We start from the raw sequence: 18438 nt of genomic DNA on the forward strand, positions 1-18438 counted from the left end.
TAAATAAAGTGTACACTAAACTCAAACTCAACAAGTTCTGTTTTAATATTAACTTCCGGTGTCATGGATCAAAGTTCGCGATTTTGACTCTCGTACACGATTGGCTGAGGGTGAGTGTTGTTGAGCCTCATTGGACATCGGTAAACACGCCTCTCATCAGCTTGAACCAGCACAACAAACTACAAGGTCAGAAACTTGCCACAAAATGCTCTGCGAAATGTTCCGTGTTGCGTAAAATACAGCTGAAATTAGCTGGGTTATTATGTCCTATTTGGGTCCTGCTATTAATAGATGCTGTTAATAGATATTTAACGTTTACCGTTAGAAAACGTGGGCTAGCAGTTAGCATCACGCTAATAGTTTGCTTTTACCTGTATTTTAATGGGAAAGAACACAAGCTTCCTTTAGTGTTAATAATGTGTCGCGTTTCTCAATACGCGAATTAGTATTCAGCAGTATTCCGCTTTGTCAGTAAGTCTCATAAAGCCTTTGACTGAAGACACGTTGTTGTTGTTGTTGTTGTTGTCTTCCTTATCAGCGTATTTAGCCTTTTTTAAGTCCCTGATTCTGAAGCTGCTACCCCAACAGATTTTGACAAAAAAAATATTACACTCTCCACAACACACTTACAACATACATACACCATCTTCAGCTTCCTCAAGAAGTCCAGTGTTCACCTGGATGACAAACTGATTAAGTGATTTTGGCTGCATCTTTGGCAGCTTTACCTGATCGCTTGACATAGCTATGATGAAAATAAGTGAAATGATTATTGCGCATCAGGGCAAAAGTGTGTCATGAATATATATATATATATAACATTCTTTTTTTTTTTTTTTTTTTTGAAGCTCACATTTCACCATATCTCCTTCTCCACCCCATCTGTGTTCCTCCAGGTTACCCATGCGTGTGTGAGTGAGCCAGCTGTCAGGATGTTGTCGGCTCAGAGGGCATGTGCAGCGCTGGCTGCCCGCCGCCTGGCCGTAGCCTGCGTCTCCTCAGCCCAGGCACACCGCTTACATATTCACACCTCGGTGTCGTGTCAGGACGAGGTCAAGCTGAACGCCGAGTGGGCCGGCCTGGCTAAGAAGCAGCTCAAGGGGAAGAACCCTGAAGATCTGATCTGGCGCACACCTGAGGGGCTCAACATCAAGCCGGTGTACACGCAGGCTGACTCTGAGGGACGTGCCGACGAGCTGCCAGGAGTCTTTCCATACACTAGAGGGCCCTATCCCACCATGTACACCTACAGACCCTGGACAATCAGGCAGTATGCTGGCTTCAGCACTGTGGAGGAGAGCAACAAGTTCTACAAGGACAACATTAAAGGTAAACTGGTTTACCTTAAGTTGACTTAACTTAAATGTGGTTTCTTGCATACCACATGTATGTAAGAGAGAGAGTTGGACTCCGCATGGAGTCCGCCAAGGCTGCCCTTTGTCACCGATTCTGTTCATTACTTTTATGGACAGAATTTCTAGGCGCAGCCAAGGTGTTGAGGGGATCCGTTTTGGTGGCCTTAGGATCGCATCTCTGCTTTTTGCGGATGATGTGGTCCTGTTGGCTTCATCGGAACGTGATCTGCAGCTCTCACTGGAGCGGTTCGCAGCCGAGAGTGAAGCGGCCGGGATGAGGCCGCTTCACTCCTCATCCCGGCCGCTGAGGAGTGGGTCCAAATCCGAGGCCATGGTCTTGAGCCAGAAAAGGGTAGAGTGCCTTCTCCGAGTCAGGGGGGTCGTCCTGCCTCAAGTGGAGGAGTTTAAGTATCTGGGGATCTTGTTCACGAATGAGGGAAGAAGGGAGCGGGAGATCGACAGGCGGATTGGGGCAGCGTCTACTGTGAAGCGGGCGCTGTACCGGTCCGTCGTGGTGAAGAGAGAGCTGAGCCAAAAAGCGAAGTTCTCGATTTACCGGTCGATCTACGTTCCCACCCTCATCTATGGTCATGAGCTTTGGGTCATGACCGAAAGAACGAGATCACGGGTACAAGCGGCCGAAATGAGTTTCCTCCGCAGGGTGGCTGGGCTCTCCCTTAGAGATAGGGTGAGAAGCTCGGTCATCTGGGAGGGACTCAGAGTAGAGCCGCTGCTCCTCCACGTCGAGAGGAGCCAGTTGAGGTGGCTCGGGCATCTGGTAAGGATGCCTTCTGGACGCCTACCTGGTGAGGTGTTCCGGGCACGTCCCACCGGGAGGAGGCCTCGGGGAAGACCCAGGACACGCTGGAGGGACTATGTCTCTCAGCTGGCCTGGGAACGCCTTGGGATTCCCCCGGAGGAGCTACAAGAAGTGGCTGGGGAGAGGGAAGTCTGGGCCTCCCTTCTGAAGCTGCTGCCCCCGCGACCCGACCCTGGATAAGCGGAAGAAAATGGATGGATGGATGGATGGATGGATGTTGGTTTCTTATAAAAGTGGTTCTGTTTGGATACATTATATTAAATCTTAAAACATTCAGAGTTCTGCAATTATTGAGGTCTACAATTGTTTTATCTGAAACTATATTGTGCTTTTTACACCCTACTTTGGGGGGAATTTAGGTAATGATGGTTTGTAATTGTGGGGAAAAAAGAGAAAGAGAAAAAAACTTATAGGTTGAGCCCATAATGCTGTTTGTGTGGACTACTGCTTGTTTATTTCATTATTTGAGTGGACTAAAATAATAACATTAAAATGAATAGATAATATTTTAAAAGCAGGGAGGAAAAGCATGGGTCAGTTTAGATTAAATATTCGATCTTAAATAAAAAAATCATAAATGAAATGTCAACAAAAAGACTTTACAATGAACAGACGCGATGGTAGTTCTTCATCACGTAAAGTTTTCTATTGTTTGGAGTCCTGTCAAGTAAAAAAAGTCATCGAAGGTGCATACAGTTTTCACAATCTCAGAACTTACAAAAGCAAGCTTGAATGTATTACACTGTAAATTTACGTCATAAGCCAAAGCACAGTAGCACAAAAATAATTTGTTGTTTCCAAAATTTTCTCCCAAAAAAACCCAGCAACCTCAAAATGTGTGAGCAGTGTTTGCATTCAGCACCATTACTCTCGGACTCCTCAATAAAATCCAGTGCCTTATATGAAAATAAAGCTCAGTTTTCCGTCATTCTGTCATCACAATGCTTCCAAAACTCTCTGTGTTCAACACTAATATTGTACCCAGTAAAATATGTAAATGTTTCTTACTATACATTAGAGACCGACTATATATGCATGGATTTGCTACAAACAAAGGCTTGAAATGGCTTTTCCAAAAAGCCGTTTTTGGGCAGAATGTGTTACGAAGCTGCCCTATGATGGACTGGTGACCTGTCCAGGGTGACAGCTGGAAATAGGCACCAGCTTCCCTCACCACCCCATTAGAAATAAGTGTGTAAGATAATAGATGGATGGGTGTTACAAAGCTTTTCGTACTCTTCAGTTTGTGACATCAGCTAAAAAATAAAATAAAATTCTGACCCAAAATGCTCATTGGCTTCCTGTGGCACTGGGTCAGTAATTGTGCACAAAATGACCAAAGTACATCCTGCTGCACAGGAGATGAGCAGAGATGGAAAATTTCCAATAACATCATGAAGAATCCAACCAGAAGTTTCAAAGCAAAAATAACTGGAATATTTTGCAATATTGCATTTATTTATATGACATCAAAAAGACTTAATAAAATGAGGAATAAATAATAGCAACACGAGACTGCAGAAACAGACAATTTTCTAACAATTTTCTGGGTTTATCTGCTGTAATAAAAATATTTTCCAGGGCAAGAAAATGTTTATCTTTTTTTTTTTTGCTGATCATAATTTTCAGTTTTCATCCAGTTCTGGACCTAATAGTCCGCAGTGATGCAGTTGATGTATGTTCACATAGACGTGTAGCTGTAACTAGGTATCGCTGCGAGTCACGGCTTCAGGTTGGCGTTGCCAAGCTTTGACAGTGTTCAGTTCTGGGGCAAAAAGCCTGTTAAGTTTGTGATTTGATGGAGCTGGAATGTTCACCACGGGGCAACTGAAGATGTCGGAGCTCAGCACTTTGATCAACGTAGTTTGACACGATGTTCCTGCAAGGTCAGCTTTAAGGTAGCAGCGTGACGTCCGTATTATTTCAGCAGACAGTCGTCTTGTCTCTGACCTATGAGTTATAAATGAGGGACGTTGTTCGAAGCAAAAACATTTTTGTTTTAAATGCTTTTACTTATCTCAAAACTGCTTGAGAAAACCAATATTACTATGTATTCATAAGTCTGGTTCCTACTTAGGTATAGTTTACAGATGCCGGAAAGTGCCACTTTCATCTGAGCCAACTTCGACGCATTAAATGACATATCTGTATTAATGCCATAACTGCTCATCCAAACTATAGGCCTGGAAAGAAGGGAGTTATTCAGAGAAGTAGTCAAGAGGTCCATGGTGATTTTGGAGGAGCTGCAGAGATCCACATTAGGGGGAATTAGCAGTAACACACTCGACATGTCTGGTCTTTGGTGGTGAGAAGAAAGTCAGTGTGGAAAGTGATCCAGATGTGATAGAGTTTACTTTGTTTAAATTTATCCTTCTATCTGCAATGACCCTAATACTCTGCCATTGTTACATATTGTATTGGTCAATTTTAGACCATTTTATTGCATTTTATATGCAATAAAATGCATATAAATTTGAGTTACTCATCCAACAGACATTTATCACCTTCAATTCGCCAATAGTCTGAGTTCCTATGCACAAACCTAAAAATGTTCCTCTTTCCTCTCACCTACAATCCGTCTCATCCTTTCCGTTTCAGCGGGTCAGCAGGGTCTGTCTGTGGCGTTTGACCTCCCGACCCACCGTGGCTACGACTCAGACAATCCCCGAGTCCACGGGGACGTGGGGATGGCCGGAGTGGCTATCGACACCGTGGAGGACATGAAGATGCTCTTCGACGGAATCCCCCTAGAAAAGATGTCTGTGTCGATGACGATGAACGGAGCCGTTATCCCAGTGTTGGCCATGTTTATCGTCACCGGGGAGGAACAGGGAGTGGCCAAAGAAAAACTAACAGGCACCATTCAGAATGATATTCTAAAGGAGTTCATGGTGCGCAACACCTACATTTTCCCTCCGGAACCATCCATGCACGCCATTGCGGACATCTTTGCGTATACCTCAAGGGTATGAACAACACTGCTCCTGTGATTATGCTTTTCATGGATTTATTTTTACAGGTTTTCTTTTGCTTTGTTTTCAGCATATGCCTAAATTCAACTCCATATCCATCAGCGGCTACCATCTTCAAGAGGCCGGTGCAGATGCTATTTTAGAAGTAGCTTACACCATCGCTAACGGCCTGGAGTACTGCCGGACAGGTCTGAAAGCAGGTCTAACCATCGATGAGTTTGCTCCAAGGTGTGTGTGTGTGATTTAAATTTGATCGAAATGGTAATGTTAATACGTTGTAGAAAAATTTTAAGACATCTCTGTATGATTGAGACAGACCCTAAGAAGCCGAAACCAAGACTTTATGATAAAAAATGCATCTGCACTACATACCCAACTGCACTGTGTCTTTCTTTGCTTCTTTCTTTATAAAATAACCGAGCAATCTGAATGGCAAATTGCACACAAACCAACCAGATGCTGCACACCAACTGGGAGGTATTCAGTGTTTTCACGTGGCGCCACGATAAACCCAGAATCAATGTTGACAATAGATCTGCCGACAAACATTGCTTTTCAAAGCACACAAAAGCTGCACCCCAGCAGCTTCTAAGTCATGCAGTTAGTCATTGTAGAGAAGGCAGATGGCTGAAACCGTTTCTAACTAACCAGATTTTCACCTGCCGGCGAGCATTGTGTCTTCGGAGACGTCCCTTAAAGATAACTTCTTTGAATCACTGTGGATTCATTCGGGTCGATGCAATGTTCTGTTCATTCTTATCTCTTCGTATGTCAGATTTTTTTTTTCTCACATTAAATTACAGTCGGATTTAACACTTTTCTAACATCGAACATCATCTGTGCTGATTAGCATTTGAAGGCTGGTGTTGCAATTGTAGTTAGTCACAGATGGGTTTTTCTTTTGTTTACTGGATATGGGCTACATCACATTATGAATGTTTTCATATTTTCTGTAAACATGTGTTAGATCATCTTTTTTCATGTGCATGTCCTTCACTAACCTCCATCATGTTGTGTCATGGTGCCAATGTGTCTTGTTTTCACGAATAGATCTCAGGAATTCCTGGCTGTTAATGTCAGGAACCCTGATGATCTTATATCCAAAATAGAATTTTTTTTACGTTTTGTCACATTACAACCACAAAGTTCAATGTATTTTAATAGGATTTTTCTATTTCACATGTGTGGCATTTGTGGTTATTCAGTCTCATACTCTGCAGGACTACTTATTCCTGCAGGGCTGTTGTCGTGAACAAAGTCACAGATTCATTGAGATATATGAAATATGTTTCCTTAAATTTTTGTCCTTTTCTTTGTTGCCAGGTTGTCATTCTTCTGGGGCATAGGGATGAACTTCTACATGGAAATAGCAAAGCTGAGGGCGGCCAGGAGGTTATGGGCCACGCTCATTAAAGAAAACTTCCAGCCCAAGAACCCCAAGTCTCTCCTCTTGCGCACGCACTGCCAGACCTCAGGCTGGTCACTCACTGAACAGGTGAGCGAATCCCTCGCATTCAACCAAGATCCAAGCGTCGTCTAGCGATGAGTTCAAAGCCGCAGCTTTCCCCTGCACCTCCTTTCTCAGGATCCCTACAACAACGTGATCCGCACGGTGATCGAAGCCATGGCTGCTGTGTTCGGAGGCACCCAGTCACTTCACACCAACTCCTTCGACGAAGCCCTGGGGTTGCCGACGGTGAAGAGCGCTCGCATCGCCAGAAACACCCAGATTATCATCCAGGAGGAGTCGGGCATCCCTAAAGTGGCAGATCCCTGGGGCGGCTCGTTCATGATGGAGGCGCTCACCGACGATGTTTATAACACGGCCCTGAAGGTATTGTGGAGGTTGTTCTCAACTCTTGAAGTTTGACTGCACCTTGTTAAATACATTTTATCTCTCTTATCAGTAAAGACATTTGATGTTGTTGCAACTAGGGTGTTTAAACACCTGATAGACTCGGTTCAATTGGGGACCAAAATTACAACATTTGTTACATTTGTTACTGTGATGTGTCAAACGATCCAAACGAATTGAAAAACCCGTTCCCTTCCTTACCTGTGGTGACGCTGCACCAAGAACTACTGGGGGAAACGACACAAAAACCTCAGAAGACATGAGTGCAACTTCCTCCTTCACAAAATGTAAACAAAAATGGAGTAGATTTTTAGCGGTTGCGGTGTTTCTCTTTTGTCTCTGGTAACAGACCACAAGCCATTTCTCCGTGTAGTGCTATACTCACGCGTTTGTTTAAGTTCTATTTACCCAGAATGCCCTGCGCTTTACATCAGTTTGCTTCCTGCTTTTGGAGCTGTTTCTGGTCTAATTGTACCAACATTCAAACCGGGCCAGAGTTCACTTTAATAGCCCGCAGTTGTTAGGCGGACCAGAGTTTGCTTTTCAGGTCTGCGTTCGATTGCGCATTCACACCTCCCCAACCAAACTGGATTTCCTAGATAAATTGGAATTTGATTAAAGTGGTCTCAATGCACCCTTAGCCTGCCAGTTCCCACTGATCACTGGCTCTGTCTGTGTTTCTGCAGTTCATTAAAGAGATAGAAGAGATGGGAGGCATGGCCAGAGCCGTGGCAGAGGGAATCCCAAAACTACGGATTGAGGAATGCGCTGCACGGAGACAGGCCCGCATCGACTCAGGTATCACACCGAGACATTTTCATCATCTTCACTTTAAACCTCTCATTCTTGTCTATTTTCACTTCCTCCTCTGTTCCACTACCACAAAGTTGTCTGTCTGCAGCGAGCCGACTTAAAGTAGCAGTGCGACTATGAAAACCTTGCTGATGTATAGTTTATGATTCTACAGTGGCATGCAAAAATTAAAGTTTCATAACGTTACCAAAATGAATCATGACTTCTGTTGCTCTATGTTTTAGCATTTAGCATGTTTCTTAAATATTTAATAATTTTTTTTTTTAAATTTCTGTTTGAAAATAATAAAAATGGAAAAGGGCTTGAAGCAAATCAGAAAGCCGCCATGATGGTTGCCGACCGACGCAGTTACTAAATGATGTCTCCTTTAGCATTTCATTTTAACAAGTACCCAGCACACAAATGCATGCAGAAATGCACACAAATCCTTTAACTCTAAGCCAAAAGTTTTTCTTTTGGTGACTTCCATGAAGCACCATCTATTCAGTCATTTGCAATTTTCAATGTTATCGCTTATATCTGTTTTTTTCAATTAAAGTACAAACGGGGGAAACCTTCTGTGAGCAGCGGCTGATGTATTCACTGACTGCTTGTTGAAATGACCCCAGAATGAAATTCACAGCTTGCAATATCTGCATGCTGTGAATATTGGCTCGGCCTGTCCTTTTCTGCCTAAGAACTTCAAAGTTATGGTTTTATTCTCACTTAAAATGTCTCTCTGTAATCCCCCCTGGCATGCACTTTAAACTTTTTTGCTTTGCAGGGCTTTTGCATAGACACCTAAAATAATTTATGATCCTCCAGATGGGCTCTTCCCCATTAGCTTCCTACTGAAAGTTTTATTCTGTGCTGTAAAAATGGAATCAAACAAACTTTGGTAGCAGACAAGGTTAGCCTGAGAAGATGCGAAATGCGGTTTTCACTTATTGGGGAAGAAGCTATCCTAACTGTCCTGACCCTTTGTGGGAAAAGTCATTGATCGCTTTTGTTGAATCACGATTTAAACACGGTGAACCACTTTTTTTTTGTTTTGTCAAATTTTATCAGCAAACCAGTTCTAATTAACACCAGAATTATAGAATCAAGATTTTTTCGGACAGTACCCGTCTGAAAACGAAAAGTGGGATAAAATAAGCAACACATCAGACCTCAATCTGAACAAATTCAAGAACAGATGATAAGTTGTTTGCATCTGTCTGGAAAGTGACGTCACAGTGAGAGACGTTATCCATATGTGGGGAAAACATGGAGGGACTGGTGAACTCTTTGCGGCTGCTTTGCTGTTTCATGATCTGGGCAAGTTGCCACGAATTGTTCGAACTATGAATTCTGCTCTCCAGTAGAAATCCTTAAGAAAAATGTCCAGCTGGCAAATCGAGACCTTAAATGAATCCAAGTTATGCAGCGAGACAATAATCTAGTAGACTGGCGTAAAATAATCTTTTGATGTGGTCTAATCAACGTCCAAACTTAAATGTGATTGAGTTGTTCCCTTCCAGTTAGAAAATCACACCATAAATAAGAGGAGGTTTTCTGATGGTGCCCAGTTCACATTATTTGTTCGGTAAGATTAATTTTTCTGTTTCAAGAAGCACTTACTGAGCTTTCAAATCATTAGTGACGTGAATGACATTTGCAAAGTGCTGCTCCGGCAGACACAGATTATACGTCATCTTGTGATCCTACCTTACTGTCTTTTGCTGCGTTGTGAGCATAATCCAGTTACTATAACGATGAATAATTGAGACTTGCATCTGCTCTTCTCTGCAGCAGTTTGTCTTTCTGTAAGTCAGTTTACTGAACTCTTATCGTTAATATTTGTTAGCTTTTCTGAGTCACCTTGTTGTTTTTTTTTCTTCTTTCTGTTTTGTTGGACCTTGAATCCTGATTGTCTTTTGATCCCTTTGGATTTAGTACTGAAGGACTGAATGGTAAAATGCTTTTAGAAATCACATCTAAGAATTTTGAATGCCTTAAGCCTTCCTCAATATTTAATATAAATGGAAAAACAATCATTTCTGTTAAGCGTACATTTAAGATTTACATTTATAACCTTGGCAGATTTAGGTTTTAAGTTATTTTTTTATATTGCCAACCTGGCCAGCTATTACAGGAAGGGTTTTGTTGCTGCAATGCCGATGCAAAGTTGTCTATTGATTATTGAGATGAGTAGAGATGATTTTTGTGTTGTTTTTCAATTTTTGCTTTTTATTAAATAAGGTCATTTTTAACGTTGTTTCGTACAAGTGATGCCTGGCTCTGTTCCAACCCTTTTAGCTTGATAAAAATAATTTTAAATCTAAATTTGTATGTCGTACAGTGAGTGAGAAAGATAAACATTTTCCTTTGCAGAAGCCATTGGGCTCTTTTCTTTATACATATATATATATTGCTCAGATGGAAGACTGCTGCCCCTCCCTCCCACATTCATGGGCTGTTATAAATCATGTCTCATCTCAGTCTTTAAAGATCATTTAAGCTCTATTTGAGATTAAACTGACCAATTTGACAAGATCTGGATTCTCACTGAACATATTTTAAGCCTTCAGCTTAGCGATACGCCTGTCTGAACAGTTACATAACCCGTCCATGCTTTTCTTTTCTTCATCTTCAACCGTTTTAAAGTGTCAATTTGTATCAGTAACTCGGGATGTTTTAGTATGAGAGCCTAACCGTATAATAAAGTAGAAAAATAATGGCAGTAATGTGGCATTTACCAAAACAAAGATGGAGAGCAGAATAGAAATATCAATTAGCATCCCTCTGTGGGGACATTCAACGAAAAACAGAGATATACATAGAAATAACTAATAAGGCACTGTAAAGTAAGGTCAAATATACATTACTTTGGGTTCGTTGGGAACAGCTATGATTATGGAGTCTAACAGTCACTGGGAGGAAGGACCTACGATCAAACTAAGTTGGACATTTAGGATGAAATTGCTTCTTAAATCGTCAATCGTCTTATAACTCTTGCTGAAAATAATTCACAATACTCAATATCACAGTTACAATTGTTGTCTCTGTTTGGAATTACAGAAAAATATAGAATATAGAGTCTCTAATATTACTTTTTTGTATGTTTCTTGCTGCTGGATGACCTTGCTGAGGGCCCCTTAAGGATATTTCTACTTTATTCTATTGTACTGCTTAACATAGATAATTGTAGAATGTCGTGAATTTGCCCTGTAGTTAGATATGAACATCCGTAACTTAAAACTGGCAACAGCAGAGCAGCACACCGATGTTTTGAGTTTGTGTAATATCTAATAAAAATGTTCTCCTGTTGTACTTTAATGCTCAGTTTAGATGTCAAATAATAAATTATTTTGAATTAATTAGGGAGATGGCAACAAAGCAGCTTTTTTTTGTTGTTTGAAAACAACCAGCCAGAACAACAGGATGCAAATCACCAGCTTTATTGTCAACGATTTAAGACGGTCTCCCTTCAGCTGGTCCAATCTAATCTGTTGAGGCTCCTGCACATGAATGCCTTTTGTATGTTTTTTTTTTCCCTTTCTTTAGGGTCAGAGGTGATTGTTGGTGTGAACAAGTACCGCCTGGAAAAAGAGGAGACCGTGGAGGTGCTCGCCATAGATAATACCATAGTACGCCAGAAGCAGATTGAGAAACTGAATAAGGTCAGTCATGCAATTGACTTGAACGCACCGTGCGGCCGGGAAGATTACACCGCTCAAAGAAAAGTGGTGGAGGACCACAGGTTGTATTCAGAGGGTCATGTCTAAAAACGGTGAAGCATTTTAGTTAAAAAATAAAAAACCCTTCTTCTGCAGTCATGTCATGGAAATGTTTCAAACGCATGATGAATCATTATGCGCACAATACCAACAAGTTAAGACATTTTCTGTTCATCTTGTCTTTTGTGAAACATGTCGAGGTTCATGTTGTTTTCTATGTCCAGGTTTTGTCTTCAAAGCTTTATTGTTTGACTTCATCTGACAGCCTCCTTTAGGGTTTCCATTTTCCGGAAAAATTTCAAAGGTTTTTTTATTCTTAGTTTGAGAAAACAGTGTTATGTAGCGCTATGAACAGTCTGTGCTCCGAGCTCCGTGCTTGAAACAGATGAATTTTGAACTCGGCACATAAACTGTTTGCCCTGCAGAAATATTTGATTTATGTCCCAAACTTTGATAATCATTTCAACCAACAGCAAAGCAAAAATGGACTAAAACTAATGTTCTACTGTGCACACATTTTAAGAGTATGAATTTGCTGTCATATAATGGCAGCCAGATATTTTTTAATATCACAGCAGTGCTGGACACAGATGAGTTGTAAAGCCCTGGGTATTAGAAAAAAGAACAAAGGAGAGATTGCACTCGTCAGTGAAATTTGAGGAAAGTCTTTTTTTTCTTCCTTTCTCTGTCTTGGACAAATTCACTAAGTTGACAACAATAGGGTGACTGTTGGAAACCGGCTGATTTCTAGACCTTTGCTAAGGCGGAAAAGCTCTGCTTCTCATTTATCGGACGATCGCCGATCATCCAAAATGAAGGAAACTGAGGCCTGTTTATCGGCGCAGCCCTGGTGAAAACGCTTCGGTTGTCACCGTGAACCCAGGCCGACAGTATGAGTTGTTGGGGTTTGTAAAACAGTTTCGTATTAGACAGTTCACAATCACCAGGTAGAGGGAGTGGAATTTAATTAATCACTGGTTAAATAAAAATATAAAACGATAATAACCATCCCGTGGCTTACAAGTTGTATGTCCAGCCAACCAGCCATCAGTTTCTCCATGTGGTTGTCAAATCGGATAACAAACTGATGAAAAGTTCAGCTAAACATTAATTGGTTCATCTGTCTGTCAAACCATCAATTTGTGCGTTTTGTAAGACCACAAATCATTCCTCCATCTCTCTCTATTGAAATGTCTTCATAATGAAAAAATTTAATAACACAATATTTAAAATGAAGGCGTTTCTGGTATATTTCTAGGTAATTAGGAAGAAGAATCACTAATACACTCCCTAACTGGTTCTCTATAGTGCCCGACGTTGTTTTTGAAACATTTCCGTGATCTAAAAAGAAAGCAGAATTTTAACAGTGCTCATCAGTAAACCCATTCATCAAACTGTACAAAAAGAATAATGACATTTTAGAAATGGGTGACAATAACATGGATTAACATTAATTTCAATCATGTTAGAAATCACAGGTGGTGTGCACTCCCTCTGTAACCAGACTCTTGCATAACATTAAATTACCGTTTTGAACCACTTTTATCAAACCTGACATCATGTGACAATAATTTTGTAAATTGTCTATCTCAAGGATATTTTTTTTAAAACAATTGATATTTAGTTTGCTTTTCAGTTCCCAGAAAACCTTCTTTGTGCTTTTCTCCCTGAAAGAAAGCCACAGAGTATAGTGGCTTTCTTTCAGGTTCTTTCTTTATCTGTAGCTTCCCCGTTTATTTCATTCTCACCAGCTTTCTATTTTATTTTAGGTGAAAGAAAGTCGTGATCCCGAGGTAGCGAAGAAGTGCCTGGCAGCTATTGAAGAGTGTTCCCGAACCAGGGAGGGCAACCTTCTCGCCCTGGCAGTGGAGGCAGCCCGGGCCAGGTCAGAACCGCTCCGCCAGAACAAACTTTGTTAATGTTGGAAGGTACGCTTAGTGCATCCAGAGCACTTTCATTCGTCTTGGTGTAGAGTTTTCGCCACCTGTGTAATTTCAGCAAATGTGACGATCTGATGATAAATAACTGGCATTTGCTGACTCATAAAGTAACACAGTCATTCACGTCCTCTCTCCAGAAGCTGTAGTTAAAGAGGCACTTAAGTCAAGGGGGCTTAATTTTCATGTTGCATATAGATGGTGATAAACTCACCAGGGAGAGTCACCTCAAACCACCTCTTTTTAAACATTCCCAGATGTTATTTTAATGAACTAACCTCATAATTAGATGTCTAGATGTTTAGATGTATATTAGTAATCAGTTGCAGTCTGAAAGGCGTCTGTGTGTGTTTTTGAGTGTGAATGACTGAAATGTGGCTCTGTTGCAAAGCTCCGAGTAGTCTAATGTCTAGAGATATACATATATATATATATATATATATATATATATATATATATATATATATATATATACACACACTGCAAAAAAAAATAAACACTTAAACAACACAATATAACTCCAAGTAAATCAAACTTCTGTGAAATCAAACTGTCCACTTAGGAAGAAACACTGATTGACAACAGGGACCCTCGTCGGGTCAATTAGTGTTGCTTCCTAAGTGGACAGTTTGATTTCACAGAAGTTTAATTTACTTGGAGTTATATTGTGTTGTTTAAGTGTTCCCTTTATTTTTTTGAGCAGTATATATATATATATATATATATATATATATATATATATATATATACTGCTCAAAAAAATAAAGGGAACACTTCAGTGTTCACTTAAATGTTAAATTTGGATGCAGGTTTGTAACTATGTCGAAGTCTCAAAGCTGCTGTTCATAGTCGGAGAAGATCTTATTTGATCTTTCCTGGAAAGTCTCAGTTTTCTGATTCTTAGCAATCAGGGTTTCAGAAGCCACATTCTACTAAAACTGCACCTCTACGTGCACATAATGATCTTTTGATCGCTGCAGATGACTGGAATTGTTCTACACTTGCATTACTGACCTTCAGCGCAGCATTGGACTCTGTGGATCACGGTATTTTCCTCAGTAGGCTCAGACCTCGGGCTGTTATTTCTAGCTCTCTGTCGGACTGATTTTCTTCCAATGTAAAGGAGATAATATTCTCTGTAAAAGCAATTCACCCATTGCTATTTTCCTTTCTTATATTTCCTTTAGCGGGTATTGTTCGGCGTTTCAATGTCCATCTCCTACCAATATGGGCTAACGACATTAACTCATCTTGATGTTTTTTTAATAAGTGATCCCCTTGAGCCTCACTGTGATAAAGGACTGACTTTTATCTAATTCCCAGATGGATTTTTACTTTCATTAAGATCCGTCTCAAGATCTTGTTTTCCTTAAATAGGAACATTGTTAAACAGAATGATTGTTCATACTTGCATTGTTTAATTAATTGATAAAACATGAATTTCTATTAAAGGGATTTCCATTTGTACAGAACTCAGGTTCATTTCTACACTATTAGTTTTATCCAAAGAGGCCCGTATCTGCTCTTCTACCATAGAAATGATTCATATTGCAATATTTTAGGATCTAAATATCTTTCAATTTCCAGAAGATGTGAAAAAACTGGGTTCTGAAGGGAGATTTGTCAATATAAATACATGAACTAGATGCATCATATTCAGCCAATCCTGCTGATGAAATGCTGAGAAGCCGTGCACAAGACGTATTTAGTGGTCTTTACATTTGTACAGGCAACCCGACCCTCTTTGTGTTATTGGTTTAATTCTATAAAACTCTATTATGCAACCCTCAGACTGAAGTCCTTTCTGCAAACGTAATTGAAATGGGGGAAAAAGGAAAATCCAGCAAAACACAAAATCCTCTTTTGGAAACGGTTGTCTTTATTGAATTTCAGTGGGAGAAGGGGAAGCTGAGCGATAGTCAATGTGGTCGTTTTTACGTAGATGCTCCGTCGGTGAAATAACCGGCGCAATGAAGAAAGTGTTTGGTGAGCACAAGGCCAGCACCAGGATGGTGAGCGGGGCGTACCGCAGCGAGTTCGGAGAGCACGAGGAGATCGCTCTGGCCAACAACAGGTAGAAAACCACCCCCGTTCTCTTAACGGCCGTCTACATGGCAGGTTGAGTCTTATATCTTTCTTTTTTTTTTAACAATTAAGAGTTACAGAGTTTAAGAGACACGAGGGCAGGAACCCTCGTTTACTGGTGGCAAAGATGGGACAGGATGGCCACGACAGGGGTGCCAAGGTCATCGCCACGGGCTTTGCCGACTTGGGGTTCGATGTTGACATTGGACCGCTGTTTCAGGTCAGCGATTCTTCTTATCTGTATTCGCTATGGCTAATCTCTGCTACCGCAGCTTCGTTCCATTACAAATGTGCACAAAACTTTGGAGATGGTCCGCTAGTCACACTCGAATGCGTTTGTTCACGCAATAAGTCCTTAAAAAACCGTGCCACGCCATCGTCCTCCTACCGCTTCCTGTCGTCTTCTTTGTCGTTTCCGCCAGTAGCAACATCTGGTTTTTGATCACGTGCGACGCGAAAAAAGTGTTTCCATTGCGAAATGAACCAGGTTTGACACGGACAGGAAACGACCTCATCCTAGCGCAAGAACTTTTTATTGAAAAACATGTTTTGTTGTGTTTTTTTTTATTGCCATGTTTCCATGAAGCAAATTTACTTTCGTAATTCCAATTTGCGCAAATGATTAATGGTTGAAGGAAATGCAGCTTATGACAGGTTTCAGTGGTGAACATTACACAATAGCTTTTGCTTGATGAAGGAGTTAAACAAATCTGCTTTATGCTACCTGTTAGCCAGTTGAAAAGGCTAATTTAAGGTATTAATTTATGGTAGCAATCTGCACATTTTTCTGTTATATGACATTGAGGGGAAGCTAGAACGAAACCTTTTTGATGTTAAAATCTGACACGGCAACTGCATTTATGAGCTAATTCGCACAAGCTTCCTCGTGTCTGTCTAATTCGTTCATCCATTCATCCATCCAGAAGCGAAGGGAGAATAACAACAGGTTTGCTGCTTCCCACCACTGATCAGCCTCTGGCGGCGCGGATAGAAAGACGACATAAGATGAAGTGTTTGCTCACAGCACAGCTCTCCTCAGGAACTGTATTGTTTTGGTTGATGCCTCTTGCTTTCCGTCCCCCTCCTGAGAGAGGCGGCTTTTATTTATTTGGTAGAGAAACATTTGCAGTTAAGAAAGATATTAAACGCATATTTTTAAAAATCTTGTCAGAGAGAGGAGCAAACCTCACACATGATTAGAAAGAAATCCTTTATTTGTACTCTGTGGTGCGGCTTTATTGCGTCTTTTTTTGTTGTTGTTGTTATTGTTGTCTGTTCTTAAGTTGCAAGCTTGCTCTTCCATCAGACTCCCCGGGAGGTGGCCCAGCAGGCGGTGGACGCGGACGTTCACTGCGTTGGGGTCAGCACGTTGGCAGCAGGACACAAGACCCTGGTGCCAGAGCTCATCAAAGAGCTACGAAAGCTCGACAGGCCAGATATCCTGGTCATTTGCGGAGGAGTCATCCCACCACAAGTAACTTCTGGGTTGTGTTTTCGCCAAGTTTTAACGCTTACTTTGTTTGGAAAAGTCCTAGTTAAAGTCCAGAAGAACCAGGGCTGCAGTTTCACAGTAATTTTGCTGATCCAGGCAAAGATTATATCAGTACCTGGAATGGCACTATGTAAATTCACTCCATTTACCATAAGTCAGTTCCTCCAGTTTTTTTGTGATTCTGCAACGGATCCCCACATTTTTTGCCCTAATGCAAAATTCTGAGTTTATTCCACAAAAATAGTCAGAAACGCTGAGTTTTAGTGATTGCTAATGCCCACCTGCAGGTGGCGGTGTTTTTTACTCCTACTATGCTGCCTCAGCCTCACTTACATGTCAAGTTGTAGTAGAAATGTGTGGTGATCGATATGGCTTGTAGTAAAACTCGATTTAATGAGGCGAGTACTAGAGTCAGCCAAAGCATTCATGAAAAGAACGCAAAAGAGTTAAGAGTTACGTAGAGTTGTTATATTTCTGTCAGTTTTTTTATAAGAAAATGAATGTATCCCCCATGGTTAAGGTCAGAAATCTGTTAAAACCTGACTCTGACCTGTGTCTCTGCGCCTTTGTAGGACTATGAATTCCTCTATCAGAGCGGCGTGTGCGCCATCTTTGGTCCAGGAACCAGGATTCCTCAAGCTGCAGTCGAAGTTATTGACAATATTGAAAAGAGCCTGGAGAAAATACGACAAGCCATGTAAGAAAAACACAAAATGCTGTTTTTCATGATCAGCGTTGTTTTTTTTCCATTTAAACTTTGTGTCACACTATGTGAATTTCATTCCCTGCACATCTTGGATGCTTCAGAAATGAGGTTAATGAAATACTTGTCATCTGACGGCGGTGTAGACCTGCAGTGTAATAACATTCTGCCGTTTCTTAGCAGAGTGTAATTAAAGTCAGAGGAGTCGCCATGTGTAGATAGAAACCGAAATCAAGTGTCCTCCTTTATAATTCTCTCCTCCTTAGATCACTCTAAGGACTTTTAGTGTCAAGGTCAGTGTGTGTTTCATTTTATTATTGCTCCTGCATGTTTAAAAGCGATTAAAAGTATTGTTCAGAGAAAAGCATTAATGATCACCGTGTTGAAAACAGTTTGAATGTGATTCTTTTCTATATGTGATCTACATCCTGCTTAGACACTTTGCTTGGAATAAAGTTTTTTTTGTAACTTTGGCAGTGCTCTCCGTCACTTCAACCGCCTCATTCTTTACTGGGATTTATATTGGATATATTGTGAGATTTCTTCTTTGTTCAACATGTACATATTTCTGTTTATGGCCAACAGGTTATGTTATGTAATTAGAGTCGACGTCTGTATTCATTACGTGTTTATTCATTAATATGACCAATAACTTGTGCACATAAAAATGCTCAAAAATCGAAGCTTTACATTCACAAATTGCTAAAT

General features: G+C 40.8%; 1 protein-coding gene across 1 annotated transcript; it reads left to right on the forward strand.

Moving 5' to 3' along the window:
• Positions 1 to 53: 53 nt before the first annotated feature.
• Positions 54 to 18203, forward strand: mmut (methylmalonyl CoA mutase). The gene is made up of 13 exons (XM_081602350.1): positions 54 to 186; positions 897 to 1329; positions 4774 to 5141; positions 5218 to 5375; positions 6471 to 6642; positions 6733 to 6981; positions 7689 to 7800; positions 11341 to 11456; positions 13283 to 13398; positions 15393 to 15524; positions 15608 to 15755; positions 16842 to 17009; positions 17600 to 18203. The coding sequence occupies exons 2-13, from the start codon at positions 933 to 935 to the stop codon at positions 17726 to 17728; spliced, it is 2265 nt and encodes a 754-aa protein (XP_081458476.1). The 5' UTR covers positions 54 to 186; positions 897 to 932; the 3' UTR covers positions 17729 to 18203.
• Positions 18204 to 18438: the final 235 nt, after the last annotated feature.

The sequence above is a fragment of the Poecilia reticulata genome, chromosome 21, assembly GCF_904066995.2.
Source record: "Poecilia reticulata chromosome 21, P_reticulata-male-v2, whole genome shotgun sequence".
In the NCBI taxonomy this organism is placed as follows: Eukaryota; Metazoa; Chordata; class Actinopteri; order Cyprinodontiformes; family Poeciliidae; genus Poecilia; species Poecilia reticulata.

Excerpts from the sequence above, each read along its gene's own strand:
- mmut (XM_081602350.1), top strand. The coding sequence starts at position 933 with ATGTTGTCGGCTCAGAGGGCATGTGCAGCGCTGGCTGCCCGCCGCCTG. Across the intron at positions 5,142-5,217 it reads TCTTTGCGTATACCTCAAGG|CATATGCCTAAATTCAACTC; the intron begins GTATGAACAACA and ends CTTTGTTTTCAG. Across the intron at positions 13,399-15,392 it reads GTGGAGGCAGCCCGGGCCAG|ATGCTCCGTCGGTGAAATAA; the intron begins GTCAGAACCGCT and ends GTTTTTACGTAG.